The sequence below is a fragment of the Taeniopygia guttata genome, chromosome 1A (genome assembly GCF_048771995.1).
Source record: "Taeniopygia guttata chromosome 1A, bTaeGut7.mat, whole genome shotgun sequence".
NCBI classification, from domain to species: domain Eukaryota; kingdom Metazoa; phylum Chordata; class Aves; order Passeriformes; family Estrildidae; genus Taeniopygia; species Taeniopygia guttata.
This window is the reverse complement of record NC_133025.1, coordinates 35,037,227-35,055,678: the sequence shown is the minus strand read 5'-3', so window position 1 is coordinate 35,055,678 and position 18,452 is coordinate 35,037,227. Positions and strand designations below refer to the sequence as shown.

Below are 18,452 nucleotides of genomic sequence, written 5' to 3'. Positions count from 1 at the left end.
TTTCTGATACACTGTGAATTTAATCTTTGGGGATGTGCAAATTCTGGGGGAGCATACAATAACTACTTTCTGAGTTCTGTAGACTACTTCTATTCCATAGATATATTTTATGCTTTGGAAGCAGATCTATTTAACTTGCACAGTTCACCAACAGCAATAGTAAAACCTAACAACTCACCTTAATTCCAAAAGCCCGATATACCAAAAAGTTCAGAGATAAAGAGGTGATTAGAAGTTATTCTGAATTAACTTAAAAGGAATAAAGTAAAACTGAATCCTCCTATCAAATTACTTTCAACAAGTTAATTATGTAAATTAACATAATGAGTGTAATAAGCAACCTCTAACCCCCTGGGAAATTTGCAGAGAAATCAACCTGAATCAGGCCCAGTGCCAACAGGACTTAGACTTGTGCACTAGCCAAAAGCTTCGTACAAAGGAGAACAAACGGAATCCTTAGTCCTAAAGTGATTTTTTAAATTAGTGCATTTGGGGGCATTTAGATTCTATAACCTTACATTTCTGTTTGAAATTAACCAGAATAATCTGTACCCTTGTACCCAATACAAAATTTTTAGGGTACTCAATAAAAGTTCAAGATAATCAAGATCCAACAGAGATCCAAGCAATCTCAGGCCAGCAGATGAAAATATTTAATTTCTAATGCATTCATCTGCATTCCATCCTTTAACATAAGGAGATTATCTTGATTAAACATTTTTGAACACATTTCCCACAAGCCCTTCTTAAATAAACTAGTATCAAACTCATTGATTACTAGACTAACCCATAGCTAATCATCTGGGATAAAAACAATCCCAATCCCCAAATAGAAATTCCCGGTTTTTTTGCAACAACAAAAACAATTATCAAAAGTAAAACTGACAATTCTGCTAGGTGATCCCTGCAATTTGTGGCTTCAGACCTTTGGAAGAACATTGATATAGCTGGGGGAAATGAACAGTTAGTGGATATTTTAGGCACAAGAGACTGACAGAAATGTATTCTATTCTCTGATTATTCAAACAGCTCTATGACAGATTTCCAGATCTTGTGCTTCTCCCAGCCTGCTGGTCTGTCATACACTGGAAATGTGGACTTCCCACATTGCACTGGTCCACTACTTTGATGATGTAGCCAAAAACATCTGTGGCTTTTAAATGATATTTAAAGAGCAAGACTCCCATTTCTTATCCTTTCTGTAGGTATTTCTAGCATCCATTCTTAAATCTGGACAGTTTTATGTTTGTTTTTCCCCCCAGCCTGTGTTATTAGGATATACACATAATCCATAAATTAGCAAATGCTGCTTAATCTGTGTGCAAAGCCCACCTGCACACAATGGCTGCAACCCAGAACACAGAGGACAAAACATATCTTGCAAAGCAGGGAAATAAGTATCAGATCTTCTTGGTGACAGAGGAGGTTTTCTTTCTTACAAAAGCTACATTTAACAAAAAAAAAAAAAAAAAAAGGGAACTTTCAGGTGTACAGTGCTGGAGGCATTCCTTTTTATGGCTGGTACTTTTTTGATGTGGGTGATTAGATTTGGACTTTGTCAAATTAAAACTCTCTTAGAAACACTGCCTAACGTTATTTTTTATATACTCCTTATCTTACTAATGATATCTGTATCCTTGATAATTTTTCCTCTAGCAAGGAATGCCTTTTTTTTCTGTTTTTAGATTAAGCAGCAGAGAACACAAGGTCGCTTTCTCCCTCACAAAGGTGTGGAGTTAATGGTGAACAGGAAGGCACAGTTATGATGAATGGAGCAAAGCACTGAGTTCTTTTCAGCACTGAATCAAAGCATCAGATAAAGAAGGAAGGAGTGGCTAGCAGCCTGACTTTGCCTCTCCAAGGCTTGCTGCAATAGGCTGGGTTCAGATCTGCCGAGTGTACTAGTGCCATTGCTGATGATGGGGAAGGGGATGCTCAGCTCTTTGATGTGCCTGTTTTGATGAATTTAGATGAGTAGGAAGTTTTTATACAGGAATTTGTCTTTATTGCAACCACTGGCTAGTTACAGCAATTGCAAACTGAGAAATTTCATTTTGTTTTAGACTTCTGTTTAAGTTTGGTGCTTTGTATATTTTCTGTGCAGTGATCCTGTGTGAAATCTTGACCTCATTTTGATTTATAGTAAAAGTCATGCAGACTTAGGTCTGGATTTTACCATATTCTCTCCTGACTGGGTATAATTTGTTCTTACAGATGTTAATTAACTCTAGATATCATACTTTGAATGCATTTTTACAAAGAATTAAGTTAGTTTGACACATCTGTGTTAACAATTTGCCCAGATGAAATACACTGTACTTTCATTTGAGTAATGTACACAATTTTGCTGAAGAGAAATTCATATAGAGTATAACGTTCAGAAAATAATTTTAAAAATCTTATACATAATTCAGTTGAATAATGGATTATTCTAGGATTACTGCAGTACCTCTTATACCCCTAGGTCAAGGTATATGCATCATTATATATTTGCCAGGTTGGAGTAATCACTTTTCTTGTGTTTACATTCTTTTAAAGAAATATCGATTATTTTAGAATTAGCATTTGGGCAAAGTCAATAGAGAAGAAGAAGTATGGTACAAGCTCAGTCTCAACCAATCATGATTTTCATGGTACTTGCTCCCTGGCCTCTGAGACTTATCTCAAGATCTCTAATGTAAAAGAGGTTTAAGGCCTCCAGTACTTTGAATGTTACTGTTATAGTTTCATGCACTTGATGAAGTCACTGCCTAATTTCCTCTGTGACAAACTACCATTTTTTGGGTTGATTAAGACCTTTAAGGCAATATTTCCTGAACTTGGAACAATTTTTTGCAGGTCTTATATCAGTTTGTGTTAACATGCCATCAGTGCTGTACACAGAGCCTTAATCATCTCCACACTTCTATTCATCATTCCCTTACTGATGACTCCAAACACTCCAGTCCTTTTTGTTAATGCTTACATCTTGAACTGTCTGCCTGCAAGGACACTTGGGCCTTTTCCAGTGCAAAAGGCAAATTTAGTGAAAACATAAGGATGGACTCTTCACCTTTGGAGATACTCAAAAGCTGTCTGGATGTGGTCCTGGGCAATGGGCTCCAGGTGCCCTTGCCTGAGCAAGTGGTTAGACAAGACAGCCTCAAAGGTCCCTTGCAACCTCAACCACTCTGTGATTTTCTATGTGCACAACTGTTTGTTTCATATTTTCATATTTTCTGATACCAAATTATTTACAGTGAAACATGATAAAGTATATGTTGCACTTGGCATCTTCCAATTAAAATATAAAAATGAAAGGAGAGTTAGGGGAAACTCCCAAAAATCCTGAAGTGAGAGACAAAACTCTCTTTGCTTTGACCCTGAAATCAATTTAGTTGGTTATAGCATTGTGCTAATAATGCCAAGGTCATGGGTTCAAGCTCCATACATGCCACGGTCATCCAGTGACTGGAAGAGCTGCACATGGTCTTTAGAGGACACTTCCTTCCTGTATCACAGAGAACCCACAGAAATTATTAGTATCAAAGTGTGTTAGTAATACTGGCAAAGAATTATCTGAATCTTAATCAAAGATTACAGAAAAATTATGTTCAAACAGAAGAGGTGAAATCTTTTGGTCTTTCAGCAGTATATTCTTCCCTTGTATTTACCGTGTTCTCATTATGTGTAAGGGGAGTTCTGTAAGCACAGTCAGTAGAAGAAGGACATATCACTAAGCTGCCAGCGATATTGTTTTAACAGCTTTTGAAACATATCACCAGGAAGCAGATGTGGCTCGTACTAAGCAAGTACTGGGGTTAATATTTCAAAACCTTCATAGTTTCTTCAGTTGGAAGTGAGCATAATAAAAGAAGTCTATCATTTTTATCATATTTGCTTTAGTTTTAATGGCACAGATCAAAGACTGACAATACGAAGTAACATGCGTTACACGCTGACACACCTTCTATTGCACATGAACACAAATGTGGCTTATTAGTTTTAATGATATACTCACTTGAGTTCTGGAAAATTTTCAGATGTTATCAAACTTTGTAGGGCATGATTTCCTGTTAATTTTAAATGAGTTAAACCATGTAGCCCCGTCACAGGAAAAGAGGACAAAAGGTTGGATGACACATCCCTGCGTAACAGCAAATAAAAATCAGCTTATGGTTTTCATTTTTTTTTCAGCACTAGAAGTGTCACATTGAAAAAATAGGTTAAAGTTTTCTAACTCAATAAAAAATGTATTAAGCAGAGGCCCCAGTGAATGCAGCAAAGCTGCAGCACTGCTCAGGAGTACTCACCTTTATGTCTAGCAAAAAGCTAACAGTAACATCTAGTAGTTAGTTGGGCCTCTGTTCCCAAGTTTTGACTCAAAACATTCATAGTGCCAGTTTTGAGACTAGCAAATGAATTTAAAACCTTCTCCCTAGACAGTTTGAATTTGATGGAGCCGAACAGCTTCCCACAGTTTAAAATATTAGGTGGGATGCTACAGGGCATGGCTGTCCTGAAAGCTGCCCAAGGAGCAGGTCGGGTGTGTGGGGAAGATGTGCATGAAGGGACAGGTCTGGGCTGGAGCAGAGGGAGATGACATTTCCAAGCTGAAGTTTGTCTGAGTGGCTGAGGGAAGACAGAACAGTGCAGATGAACACAGATAGGTAACCTGGGTTAGGTAAATCAGGTGAATGAAAATGTGGCAAGTGATCAAGGAGATATGGCAAAGTAGTGAAAGAGGAGGAGTCCAGAGGTACTGTTTTCTATTTTTTTCTCTCTCTCTCCCATTTATTCAAGGAGTCTTTTCAGTACTCCTCACAATTATCTACTCTGCAATACTTCAGATGTCAACAGTCAAGGATGAAGAAGCAAAGTCTGATGCAGTTGAAATGCTTTTATGTACAGGAAAGTCTGGACTATACACTGAAATCTAAGGCCTAGGCATAAAAAAGGGTATGTTGATGGACTGGGCTTCTACCTCTCTGGTTTAGTGTGTGTTTTCTTGCACAATGCACCATTAAAGACCAAAGGTGAAATTCAGGTCTTACTGCAATGCTAAAAATGACCACTGACTTGAGATGGAGCAAGGTTAGAGGTCCACCAAGGTCAGGAAACACTGGCACATTGTGTTCCTGTTTGTGTTTAAGGCTTTTTTCTTTAACCTCCTCTGTCATTGTCCAAAGCTACAATTTACTGGTCACCTCACAAAGTAGGTAGGTTCTGAGAAGGACCTCAAACGAGATATTATAGACAAAATTGGTTTTGTAGGCATTTGTCAGCGCACAATTCAGAGAACTTTGCACATCAACAGAAAAGAATACCTCTCCAAATTTAGGTTTAGCAGCTACTGGATTATCTGTGAGCAACTGCCCAGCATCATATTTTTGTGATAACCATGCAGCAAGATGACTCCAGAAGAATATTTTTCACATCTTCCCCATACAGCCAATGCCTCAGCAAGTCATATCAAAGAAGCATTAGAGTGACAGTTGGAAGTAGGAAAAAAAATTAGTAAGCACTGAGAAGTGCTTATGAAAAAGGCCTGCAAAACTGGCTGTGAATGAGGAACAATGAAATAGAGATGAATTCTGGGAAAAGTTTCTTATTTAGTTTTTAATCCAATTCCTGAGGCCTGAAACACAACTAATAGGAAATCTTTACCATTGCTACAACAGATTAACTGCTAATAAATTGAATGAGAAGAGGCATATGCACTGATAATATTCATGGACCCCAAATGATTACACAGTGTTGTATGCAGCTTTGCTGTAATACCTACATGAATTGGGGAAGTACAAGAAAACAGACATTTAGATATGGATTCAACAGACCAGATGATGAGAACAGAGAAACCCTCAATTTCTGCTGGGGCACCAAGTAATTAAATTTTTGTATGCTCTTGGAAAAAAAATGCAAAAATTGAATGTATAAGATATTCAAATACTTACAGTTTGATCAGAGATGGTAAAGAGGAGAAGGCATTGGGGTGAATAGTTTTAATTTTGTTCCAAGCTAAATCCCTACAAGAAAAGTGAGTAGAAAATTACATACCCAATAAGTGACTATGGAAGCTTTCAAACACTTGATTAGGAGGCCTAAATATAAAAAGGGTATCAATTACATGCCAATATTTTCAATAAGCTCCTGCATATCTCATAGTGCAAAGTATTTTTAAATTTTTTGTTAGTGGTGTTTTTAAACTGGCAACTTAATATGTCTCAATGCCTGCCACACTCCAAGGCATTTCAGTCTGCTTCACAGCTTCCAAAGTCAGCAGAAAAAAGGGTAGGTTATATGGACTAAGTCTTCTAAAATGTTCTCATGTGACTAAGAGCAGCAACCCATGGTCAATAGGCTTAACTTCCTAATCTCAATTTTCACCACCCCCATAAAGTCAAAGAGATTGAAAGCAACTCTTAAAAAAATATATGGCTTCAATTCTGCAAAAAATTCCAACCATGAGCAATTTCTTGACAAAATCACTCCCCTAGCACGAGTCTGTGTGAAAACTGGAAACCTGCACATGACTAGACTCCATATCTTAAGATGCTGTTCTCTGTAAAAAGACTCCCCACTCCCTAGAGCTGATTGTAATGTGAACCTACCAACAGACACCAGCTCTGGCCCAGTAAGTCACTCTACTTCCATCAGAAACGTTTAAAAGTGACAGTTTTTATGGCTATAAGCTTATATATTTTAATTCATTGCTGCAGATGCTAAAGCTCACAATGTTTGGTCCTCTTCCACAGTTATGAACTCATGGTGAAAGACCATGAGTTCATAACTGTGAACTCATAGTCACTGTGAACACATAGTTCCCATAGTGAGCAAAAACTGAAATAAGGATCTTTTGGGGTACATCATGAGCAGACATTATACAGCCCATATTTTTGAGAACCTGTCTGTTAGGGTGTACTCACAGAGAGCGAAGAGCAGCCAGCTGCCGAAATGTGTCTGCTTTGATTTCAGCGATTTCATTGTGATGCAAGTCACTGAAACAGCAATAAGGATCTCCTCAGTTTCAAAGACACTTGGAAGGCACTTTGGGGTGTTTTAGATTGTGCTTATGATCCACTTCAATAAAGTGTATCTGGGGTATGTCAAATCAGCCAGCAATAACCAAGTTAATTATACTCAAACACACAGAGATGCTTATTTTTAAGCTTTTTAGGGTGTTTTAATACTTACATTTTTTGGAGTTTTTTACATGCAGTAAAACAGGGTAACTCTTCCAGCAGGTTATAAGACAGATCCCTGAATTATACAAGAAACAAACAGATTAACATCAAAGGAATGTTAAAAGTAAAATAGCTTTCATTGTGTGCCTTCATGCTCAATTAAAAATAATTTCTTTTTATCCCAGTCACAGAAGAATACAAGTATACAAACTCACTTATTTCTCATCTGTCACATTATGATTTTTAACTGAAGAGGAGAGAGGAGGGGAAAAGGCAAGATTTATTAACTCCATATCCACATTTGCAAATTCCTTGTATTGTCTGAAGATTTCCTGCCTGAAGTGTAGACTTCTGCTGAGTGTTTTACAGCAATGATATTGACCATCTGGATTTATATCACAAACTTCATATTTATAATATTTAAATTCTGATAAATATTTTAACAATGTACATAATCTACTAAGCATATATACTCATATTTTTTCAGAGAAGATCCTATATTTTTCTGACAAGAGTCACAATCAGCTTCCTATTGTACATTTTTAATTAAGCAATATTGCCTCTGATCCTTAGGCATCTTATAACTGAATGAAATGGTCAAAAAATATTGGAACTACCTTTGAAATCAATCACTACATGGGGGGAAAAAAACCTTAAAAAGATTTGAGCCAAAACTCAACAAATTACAGAATAACTGAAGCATCTGGATTGATTTACAGTATAATATAACTAATCAAAACCAAGCCCAGGCAATTTGCAGAAACTGAAGGGGAAAAAAAAAGGAACCAGACACCAGCCCCCACCACCCAAGAGTCACATCCAATAGATACATATATACATATATACATATATATATATATATATATATATATGTGTGTGTGTGTGTGTGTGTGTGTGTGTGTGTGTGTGTTGTTCAGGGAAGACTAAATGGGAAAGTTGCATATGAAAAGAACAGAGAAAAAAGCTTATGGCTAGAATTAGAAAAAATGTCTTTTTTCACAGTTATCCAGTATTGTCACAGGAAAGAGATTCACTTTTCACTTTGCGAAATCCTTCTCACTTCTCAAATTCTCTAAAACTGGTTCATCTCCACCTATTTATTCCCTTGGTAAAACTGTATTTTCACTGTAATTGTTCCTAGAGGGGCATTTGGACTATCTTATATTTGATTAGTGGAAGTAGTGCAATTAATGATGGTGTGTGTCTTTAATGTGTTCTACTCTGATTTTACTCCATAGAATGGCAAACATCAATATGTTTGGAGGTGTCTGTGTTTGTTTGTTTATTTTTTTGGTTTTGTTCGTTTGTTTTGTTTTTGTGTGTGTACAAAAAAAACGTACACTGGGGTCCAAATCAGACATTACAGAGGAGGGTTCAAGTGAGCTAGAGGCTTTTAGGCCAAGGTAAAGGATGTTTTGTATGTCTGACAGACACTGGCTATTCTGTCATCCACAGGTTTATCACGTAGGTCTTCTTAAAAATATGTTACCAGCTTGAATTTTGAACATACTGACACCCCCATCTCACACATGGAAAAAAACCCTGAACTTGACACCCTTCCCCCCTCAGTTTCTGTCAGAACTCCAGGAAATATTTTACTTGTTTATTTTTAAGGTCTTTTTCCCCACTTTCTTAATACACGAGGCCCTTGGCAGCAGCAGAGGGCGAGTGCTTTGTTCCCTGTGCTGAGGTGCCTGCCCAGCTGTGCTGGGACCATGCTCTCTCAGACACCTTTACTGCAGGTGAGCACACATCCCGGGAGCCTCGTGCACATTAATCTCAGCAGGATGCACAAACTGCCTTTCAGAGCAGGGTTTGCACTTGGATTGTTTGTGAGTGTGGCTGAGCCAGGGAGCCCCTGCAAGGTCACAGTCTCCAAGTAAGGCATGGGTGGGTTCAGTGCACCAATATCCTTGCTGGCACAGACAGACATGATGAACTCTGTAAGTTTATTTATTGCTGTATTACTTGTTTGCACTCTGTTTTGAGATTATTTATTGGTTTTGAATGTTACAGGGCATATTTAAACTAAATTCTGCCTGCAGACTTTTTTTTCTGGCAGCAGACTGTTTTTTATCATTCTGGAAATGATTTTATTTAGTCTATTAACTAAAACCTAATTTTTTCTGAAAATGTTATTGACATTCACTCTGGTATTCAAATAATGCATTATAATTAGCGCTATTTCAATGCTGGCCAGAGAATTAATACCAAATAGATTCCTAATGATGTAATACATAAAGTGCTCTTGGCTTACTCTCAAAGAAGTGGACACAATGATTAGTTCCGTTAGTGATTAAGCAAACTCCAAGGAAATTTCCAAGCCAAAATAATATTGTGTATTTAGTATGCCAAATATGCCTAGGTATGTCAAAGAATAGTCCATTAAAACTTCAGTCAGCTACTTATGTCTGGTTGGGAAAGAAACTAAAAGATGAGCATAACAAGGACTCAAAACTGCCATCCTTACTTATATTTTCTTTTACTTCAATGAATTATTTGCCTTAGTAAGAAAAATATCCAAAACTACTGTAGGAGAAAGAATGAATGAAAATAAGGTAGTTCCATCTTTTTTTAAACAAAATCAAGAACCTTTCTATCTTTTCCTAAAAATATGCTAAGTAACTATCTTTCTCAGCAATGTATGAGAAATCCTGGTTGGTAAGTGGGTTGTAAACTTCTTAAATAACACAGGGGCCAAATCCCTGAGCTGAATTCCTAAGAAGTAATGTGATACACAGAAATAGCAGTAATTGGGTAATTTTGAAATCATAATAGTTTCATTTGTCTATTAATCTCTTGCATTACTGTCATGTTAATAATCTTACTGAAACATACAGCACTTGGAGATTAGGTAACTGGTCACAAGCTGATTTGGGGAGAGAGGTGATCTGTGCTCCTGTGAGCGTCCTGTTGAAAGAATTTATGAAAAGCAATTACGTTTTGAAGACTGAAAACCAAATTTTTTTTTAGCACATTCTTTACAATACGTCAGTATACAAGAAAATATAGCAAAGCAAAAATACTTCTCTAGCACTTACAAACTCTCCAGACTTGTAGTCCCTGTCAGATCAGGAAACTCTGTTAACTGTGAAGCACCATTTAAAGTCCTAAAATTAAAAAAAACAATTTCAATAAAATTATGGTGATGGAAGTGTGGGACAACTCTAGTATTGAAATATAAAAAGAAAACTAAAATAAAAAGTAAACACATACAGAGTTCTTAGTTCTGGTAAGTGTTGAAAAGCAGATTTTCCAACGAGCTGGATAGGGTTATCATAAAAATGTCTGAAAAAAAGGATAAAAAAACATGTATGACAAGTATTTAAAAATATTCTAAACATATTATTATGTTATAAAAAATGAGTAAACTCTCTATGATGAATCACAGACTGTGCTCCCCTGGTTGTAGCAGAGGTGACCTTCTGGGCTTTTCTCACCCTCTAATCCATATTCACCAGTCACACACCACATTTTGAACATTCAAGTAGTCACTGTTTTCCTGTTTTAATGCCAGAAGCCAGTCAACAAAATATTCTCTCTTCCTCCCAGATTTGTAAAGACAAAATTTCACATATGAAGAATTTTGTTATGACCTGAGACAAATGTAAAGATAGCACATGAAGAAGTCAGGACTTCTGCTATTCAGAACATATTCCCTTGCTCTTTTGAAGTCATGCTGCTTTTGCTCATGGAATATTACTCAAGATGAATCATTATTTTTCTTACACTTATTTTGCAATTTATTAATTTGAATCTGTCCATTAAGTGCATTTTCACGTAAGACAATGGGAATTCAGAATGGAGTCCATCAAGAGTAATTTTTACAGCTTTTATGTTGCCAGTAATGCTAAGAGATTTAGAAGTAACCATTCAAATAAAAGGTCAGAGGCCAGAGACCACTACTTGCTTCCCTTAATCAGGGCTTGAAAACTGCCATTCTTTCCACAAAGCTGGAAAGATATGGGCTTGTTTGCTTGGATGGTGATGTGCTACAAAGTGTACTCACAAAAAAAGCTATTTGACAATTAGCCACAAATACGATCCTTAGTTCCACATTCTCTAATACAAAGAGTCATTGAAAAGATTCTTATCACTTACATTGTAATAAGTGAAGGATTACCCACAAATGCACGCTCAGGTATTGACTTGATGTTATTGCTATGAAATCCCCTACAAAGAAAAACCATTTATATGGTAAGGAAATAGAAGAGAATTCTCCGTCTGTAATCACATTGTACAATGATGGTTACTGTCTGTAGTAAAAAAAGTGTCTGTATGTAGTTATATCCTTATTTTCTGGAATGACAGAACTGAAAAAAAAAAAAGCAAATAAGAAAAGGAAGAGAAAAGAGAAGAGAAGAGAAGAGAAGAGAAGAGAAGAGAAGAGAAGAGAAGAGAAGAGAAGAGAAGAGAAGAGAAGAGAGCAAAATTGCTGAAATTCTGTGCTTCTCTAAATAAACAAAACCATTCAGATGAAGTAAACTTCAAAATGGCATTTTAAAATTCAGGGTATATGCATATTGATATAATGTAAATATACACAAGTAAATGAACTAAGAACATCAATAGTTAGATATTAATAATTAAATAGCTAACAATATATTTCCTCCTGTGCTTGTTAAACTGCAACTATTTTTTTTGCTGGATGGCACAAATTTTTCAAGAAAATTATTTTATACACTATATTGTAATGTTGATCCTCACAGCCACCTTTTTGTTGAGATATTTTAAATGTGGACACAAACAAAATATAATTGTGCCTGCTTGATAGAAAGCCAAATCTTTATCTCATCATTAATTACTGGATTTCATTCATATGAGTAATTCTCCATTGTGAAAAATGAAAGGAACAACTAAGATTTCAAAAGAACAATGATGATTTGTGTGGGAAACTCCCATTAGTTCAGTCGGGTATGAAGAAGGCTTCCCAGCTTAAATTTATGCATTACTAAGCCTTCAATTGTTCACTGAGGCAAGCGCTCTTGGCCATTACTCGAATAGGTCCCACATTATTGGTTTTAGTTGTTTAGGCATTCTGCTACTGGTGATGAGCTGCAGAGCCAGGCTTTACATCCCTGCTTGCTTTGCTTGCAGGCTCTAAGCAGAATGAGCATCTCATCTAGAACCAGTAAACAGACTGGTTTTGAATGGGATCCCTTGCATGGCAGAAAAACCCAAGGAAATGGCATGACTACCTCCCAGAGCAACATCTGCCACTTGCTGTGCACAAAAAGGTCACAGTTTGTCTTTTCAGCCCAGGCACAAACTCTGAGAAAGAGACGCGGTCCCACCATAAACTGCCTCATGAAGGTGGCCCTGCAGTGGGCTGAGCCTCTGTGGGGCTGGGCTCCCACAAGGATCTGTGGAACACATCCCTTTTGTATAGGATCAGCTCCCAGGGCCCACACAAAGCACAGAACCACATGGTCTCATGGTCTGCACTGCATTTGGGATGCCAGATTGCAATTTCAGACCCCAAAAGTTTCTTGCACATAGTTGATACTCAGAGGTGAAATCCTGTGGGGGACAGTACATAAATTCAGGCACATCAGGCAGCTTGCTGGTGCATTTGGTGCAAACTGGGTTACCTATTTTTGGCTACTGACTCCAGAGGTCTTCAAAAAGGCAATCCTTTGAAGTCACTGGATTTCATACCAAATATTTTATGGCATAAACCGCAGCTGAGAACATTTGGGCTGGGAAACTCATAGCCCTGCTGCCTCTTCCAGAGCTGCATTCTGGCAACACTGGAGGTGCTGAGCAGGAGTCCATGGATCTATGCTGATAGTACCATTAACATGGTAAATAAGTCAGGTGGAAAGAATTCGGAGCATATGCATTAATGTGTACATTGTGTGTATGATGTGTGAACATAATTTAATTACTTTCAATTTTAATAATTCAACCATTTAAAAAAATAAATTTGAATAATTTAATTTAATTGTTGATTTTCCTGATGCAAACTATGCCTGTGCATAGAAAAAATTTTTTTCACAACATTACAAAGACATGTATTAAAAAAAAAATTGCTTTAATTTAATAGAGGTGAGGGAGGGAAGTTAGTAAAATTTAATTAAACCTGATGGACTAATAAAGATGTCATGCCTTCTTAGCTAGAAGAATCTAATACATTGGATTGTTTGCAAAATCTAACTCTTGTGTTTGGGACTAAAAGTGAATTAATTGTGTTTGTTATTTACTGTATTCCAAAAAGGGAGTTTCCAGAAAAGACCCACTGCACAAGGCAATATAAAAGTTGCCAGAACTTGAGTGGTATAAACTGAACACTGAAAATGATTTTTTATGTATGTTGGCATGCTTATTAGCTTTTTCTAGGATATCAGTTTTTAAGGATTACTGATAAAATCACCAGCATTAAAAAAAGAAATCACATACTAGACAAAACATCCTTCTTCCTAATATGAGCTCTGTACTTACAGCTCTTTTAGGTTTGTTAGTGTCCTGATAGCAGTGGGGAACTCGTCCAGACTGTTGTAATTTAAATCTCTGTGTGAAAATAGATATTATTATTTCGGTTATGCTCTGCATAGCAGATAACATAGCATTGTTGGCATTTGTAATGAACTATCATCTTCTATGCATTGAATAAATACATATAGCAAAAAGACAGGAAATCCTCAAAAGTATATGGATATTTTCCAACTAGTCTATTTAGAGCACATTATTGTTCCTATTTTTATCAGCATTCTATTTTTAGTTACATTTTAGCTATTCTGTAAAAAAAAAAAGTAAGTAAATTTGAGTACTACTTAGGGATTTGCTGTTCGCCCTCCCTTAGCATTACATTAGCAGGGAAAAAAGTCTTTCAAAACAATATTCAATGGTTTTGGTGAGCTGTGCTTTACATGCCTACTACATTTCTCTATAAATATTTCTGTGTTGTTAATTTTAAGACTTGATAACAGTCAAGAGAATAATTCTGACCACACAAATTGTAAAAATGATAGTGTACCATAGTGACCTCTGGTTTAAGAAATGCTCATGCTGCAGCAGTAATTAGACTTTATTCTGGTAGGCTGAATGGATTATAATCCTACTTCTGCACAGCATGACATACATATCCTTTAGCATTTAGGAGATGGCTGAAACTAAAATTGAGATATGCCAGTTTACTGTGATGCTCTCTGGCAACGCTTTGTGAGGAAAATAGTCTGAAAAACTGGAGCAAAAGCCTTTTTAAACAGGCAGGCAAAACCCAAGCCACAGTTTACAATAGATTGAAATTGAAATAGTATCAGGCTGAAGTAATGCAGGCAGGAAACTGCTGTCTGAACTCAACAAGGCTTTCCTTCCTGCTTGTAAATCTCTCCTGCTTATTGACAAAAAGAGATTACAGGCATGTACGGTTTGGTTTTGCCCTCTAGTGATATGTGATTTCCAGACCTATGCCTCAATGCAAACAAATGATCTTTAAGCTGGCGTCCATCATTTACACCAAGATCTCTACAGGTTATTTTGAGACTATCTGGGAACTGCTCTATACATTATGCAATTTCTGTGCTTGAGACAAGGGCTACACTGTCCTGTTGCAGGGAAGTGGCTGCGCCTACATTGTATTCCCAGGTTTGTGACTGTCCTCTGCATTTTCATCTCTCTCGTGCCAGGTGGCTGGGACTGGGTTTGCAATTACTTATTCCATTGTTCTGTTTTTCCCCATTTGTGACCAAGTGCCATGTGAATATCACTTAAATAAACAAATGAAACCATTACATTTTCCCTCTTCCTTTCCCGTCCCCCTTTCCGGTGCTACACTGAGGGACTTCCTCTCAACTCACAGGCGGCTAAAAGTCCAAATTGTAAAATTGCAATTCAGTGGCAAGGGATCAATGCACTCAAACTGGTGATAAAAAACCCCAAGAAACCCAAACCCCCTTGCCTCCTAATCTTAATGACAGATGAAAGTGGGCAGTAAACAGGTTAGTGGATGAGAAAGCAAATAGTCAACTTTAGACTAGTAATATCCATGTCTGAAACTATTTGCTTCTTGTAATGGGGTTTTTAACCTCTGTCCCAGTTGGGTAAAACATCCAAAATCACTGAAAATGATGCAGCTGACTGCAGCAGGTGTGGGAGGAAGCACATGCAAAGTTTTACTGTCCCTGTGGCATTTCTGGGGTCTGGGTGACTCCAACAGATAACATCTGTATTTGACTAACTGGAGCAAAATAATTTCTGCTAACCATTAGCACTGCATTCCTGTTTGGTATTTTATGTTGATTATGTTTTTGCTGCAAAACTCAAGAAAATTTGAATTGGTCTAAACAGAATTACAGGAAAACTTGAGGAAGTTTCAGTTTTTACCAGTGCTATTCTTTATCAGAGCTCTCTAAAGATGAAAATTTGGAGGTAGAAAACATTTTGCCCACTTGTAAAGCATATGCATAATTTGACTACCTAGAACTTTTGCTTTTTACAGGTATAAAAAAATTAACCCATCTCATAACTCTCCTCTGTGGTAAGACAGTTTCTTAATGTTCAAGCTTTTCACTGTGACAATTTCCCAATCTAGCTATTCACTTTATTGATTGAACAAGACAAATAAATAGTACTAAACTAGGCAACCATAAGTTCATGAATAGTCACTTTTTTTCCTATGCTCAACACAGTTTTCAAGTCTTTCAAACAACTTACCAATTGAAAATGCTTATTAAAAAGGCAAACTAATTTTACAGTCAAAAATAGGATTTAGTACATAGAGTCATTGTGAAGTATCACTTAGATCCTGTAGCAATTAGGCAAACCAAAGCCCACAATTTGGCTTTTCGGCTATTTTTATTCTTTCAGAATATTAATGAAAACACTCTAAAAAAAAAAAAAAAATAAGAGGTCAACTCACAATGTCTCTAGGCTGTGGAGCCCATCAAAGCATTTCTTTCCCAGGGAATAGATTCTATTGTTATGGAGATGTCTGCAGGGGAACATTAAACATGTAGTCAGGAAAGCACACTGCACACAGTGGACTAAAGCAAAACATTTTGATGGTTAAATCAAAATTAACTTATTTTCAGGCATGCATTGATTATATGCAATCGTGCTTTTGCAGGAGCATGTACAGGTGGCACCCCTACCACCGGCCACCCATTCTCCAAATACCATTCCATTTGGTTTCACAGAGGGGATCTGTTTTAAAACCACCTAGATTGTTCAAAAAGTATTATATCCTGTAGTTCCAGGATGGGGTTTGCATAATGAATAGACATATTTTCAATGATAGCTAATTAGTTAAGTAACACACCTGAAAAACTGTGTGTGAGGTGTAAGGTGTATATTTGGAAGATGTATATTCAGAGGGTGTTAGAGGGTAGGGCCCAAAAGAGCAGCCATTGAGGAGATGGATAACACAGCAGGCAGGTAAGGGGCATTAGGCTTGCAGAATGCAAAAAGACACAAAGCCATAACACAAAAAGTTGTAGCTTCTCTGAGATGAATAAACAAAGTAATCTTAGAAGTGCTGTAACTTGCCTTTCTTTGAAATGATGAAAATCAGTAACTTCTTCCTAAAATATTTAGCACTTGAAAGTAATTTTTATATATTTTAACCAATTCTACTGTCTCCTCCCCGCCACCCATCCCAAGACTCTGAGTTCTGCCTATTTCTGTCTTTTAGACTGACATGGAAAAAAAACACTCCAAGTTAAGCTCATTAATGTGAGTAAATTTAACTTGTAGCCACTTCAGGTCATTAGATTTTAAAATAATGCCTTTTCCTCAAATTTTTCTCTTTATTTTGTCCTCAAAATCCTACCCCTGTAGTAGAGGGAACTAAGGGAGAAGGGCTTTAAGAGAAAAGAAAGGCTGTGAATGAGTGGCTGCTAGGCCCTTCATTATACTCTGAAAATATGGTTAAAGATCACAGACTCTCTGAATGTTCTGCAGAACCTAGAGAAATTGAGTCTACCTGTCCATCAAAGGCAGGGATTCTAACAGCAAAACAAAAATGTTCTGTGGGTTTTTTCTTTTCTAGGAAGAAATCTAATCAACTCTATATTTTTAATGACTACTCTGACCTTTAATGCTTTAGTTAGCATGAAGAGTGTATCTTCAAATTTCAGTTATGTTTAGATCTTTAATTATAAAGGTTTTGGCTTGCTCCAATCGACCATGAACTTTTCCACCATGTTGAAAATTTGCCATACTGAATAGAGTTGCAATCCAATGAAAGTAGGACCACACACAGAGATTTTGATGAGCCAAAAAGATCAGCTGTTGTAGGTCATGAGGAATGGTTCAATTATTAATCACTATGAAGCCCAGAAGATTAGAAATAAGCAAGGCAGAGCTAAAATAAGGAAACCTGACTGAGCAAAAGCAAGCATGGCATGAAAAGAATTTATTTTCTCCTGCATTTCTTAATTGTCCTCTTACCACTACATTTCTGGCCGGAGTCTAGAGAACAATGTCCAAGACAGCCTCTTTCCTTTTCCATTGCTGATATAAGTCTAGAAGGTCAATCAATCACATGTCCATCCATTCTTTAGCTTGAATGGGATTGATATTTAATGTAAAGAGAAGGCAAAGGCTTTGCAGCACAAGTCAGCTGTTCATCCCCAATTCTGGGGCCCCACAAAGGCAGAGATAGTGACTACAGCTATCAGTGAAGTACCCTGATGTATGCCAGGTTCAATGCTTACACTGGGGCTAGAGTATGCTACAACATGCTAAGTGTCTTATGTAAGACCGTGGTTTCTGACAGTCTGTACACCTTGACTATATAATTCTCTCTTTAATAATGTTAATGTTTTCCCAAGCATCCTGAAATTACTTCTCCATTAAGTTTCTTCAGCCAGTTTAGATTTTTTCCACTTGGTACATTCTCAGAAGATAAGCAGCTGAAACCATGATTCATAGTATGACTTCCAGATTTTGGTGCCAGCCGTGCATGTTTCAGTCAGTTGAACTGGTATGCAAATGTAACCAAATACAAAACAACATATACTTTCTATGACAGGAAATGCATATTTTTTCTACTGGATGGCATTCTTTCCAAGTTCCCCAGAAAGATTTCCATTCATTTCCTGTTTCTAATCTTCCCTCTTTAAATCTTAGACAGCACACAATGCACCCCTTCCTGTTTGTTTTGCTGACCAGATAGGGTGATTTTTAATTCCTTTGAATATTTTTATTGAGATGGAAACTTTGAAGCTAGATCAAAACAAGTGGTTTAGCAAAGGCTAGTCAAACTGTACAAATATGCAAAAAAATCTGTTTCTCAAGAGGCCAAAGCCCTGCAAGATGACATTGTGTATAAAAAGCAATCAATAAAAC

The 18,452-nt window shown here is 36.9% G+C and overlaps 1 protein-coding gene across 4 annotated transcripts in view; it reads right to left on the bottom strand.

The window, feature by feature from the left end:
- Positions 1 to 18,452, bottom strand: part of LGR5 (leucine rich repeat containing G protein-coupled receptor 5) — a 90,700-nt gene that overhangs the window by 8,121 nt on the left and 64,127 nt on the right. For 3 of the 4 annotated variants that reach the window (XM_072923074.1, XM_072923081.1, XM_030259800.4), the window contains 10 exons: positions 16,024 to 16,095; positions 13,605 to 13,673; positions 11,265 to 11,336; positions 10,380 to 10,451; positions 10,205 to 10,273; positions 10,002 to 10,073; positions 7,174 to 7,239; positions 6,906 to 6,977; positions 5,934 to 6,005; positions 4,001 to 4,126 (listed from right to left, as the gene is read on the bottom strand). In XM_072923074.1, coding sequence (XP_072779175.1) covers positions 4,001 to 4,126; positions 5,934 to 6,005; positions 6,906 to 6,977; positions 7,174 to 7,239; positions 10,002 to 10,073; positions 10,205 to 10,273; positions 10,380 to 10,451; positions 11,265 to 11,336; positions 13,605 to 13,673; positions 16,024 to 16,095 — 762 coding nt within the window. The remainder of the gene's footprint in view (positions 1 to 4,000; positions 4,127 to 5,933; positions 6,006 to 6,905; positions 6,978 to 7,173; positions 7,240 to 10,001; positions 10,074 to 10,204; positions 10,274 to 10,379; positions 10,452 to 11,264; positions 11,337 to 13,604; positions 13,674 to 16,023; positions 16,096 to 18,452) is intronic. The other variant, XM_072923079.1, reaches the window with a different exon arrangement.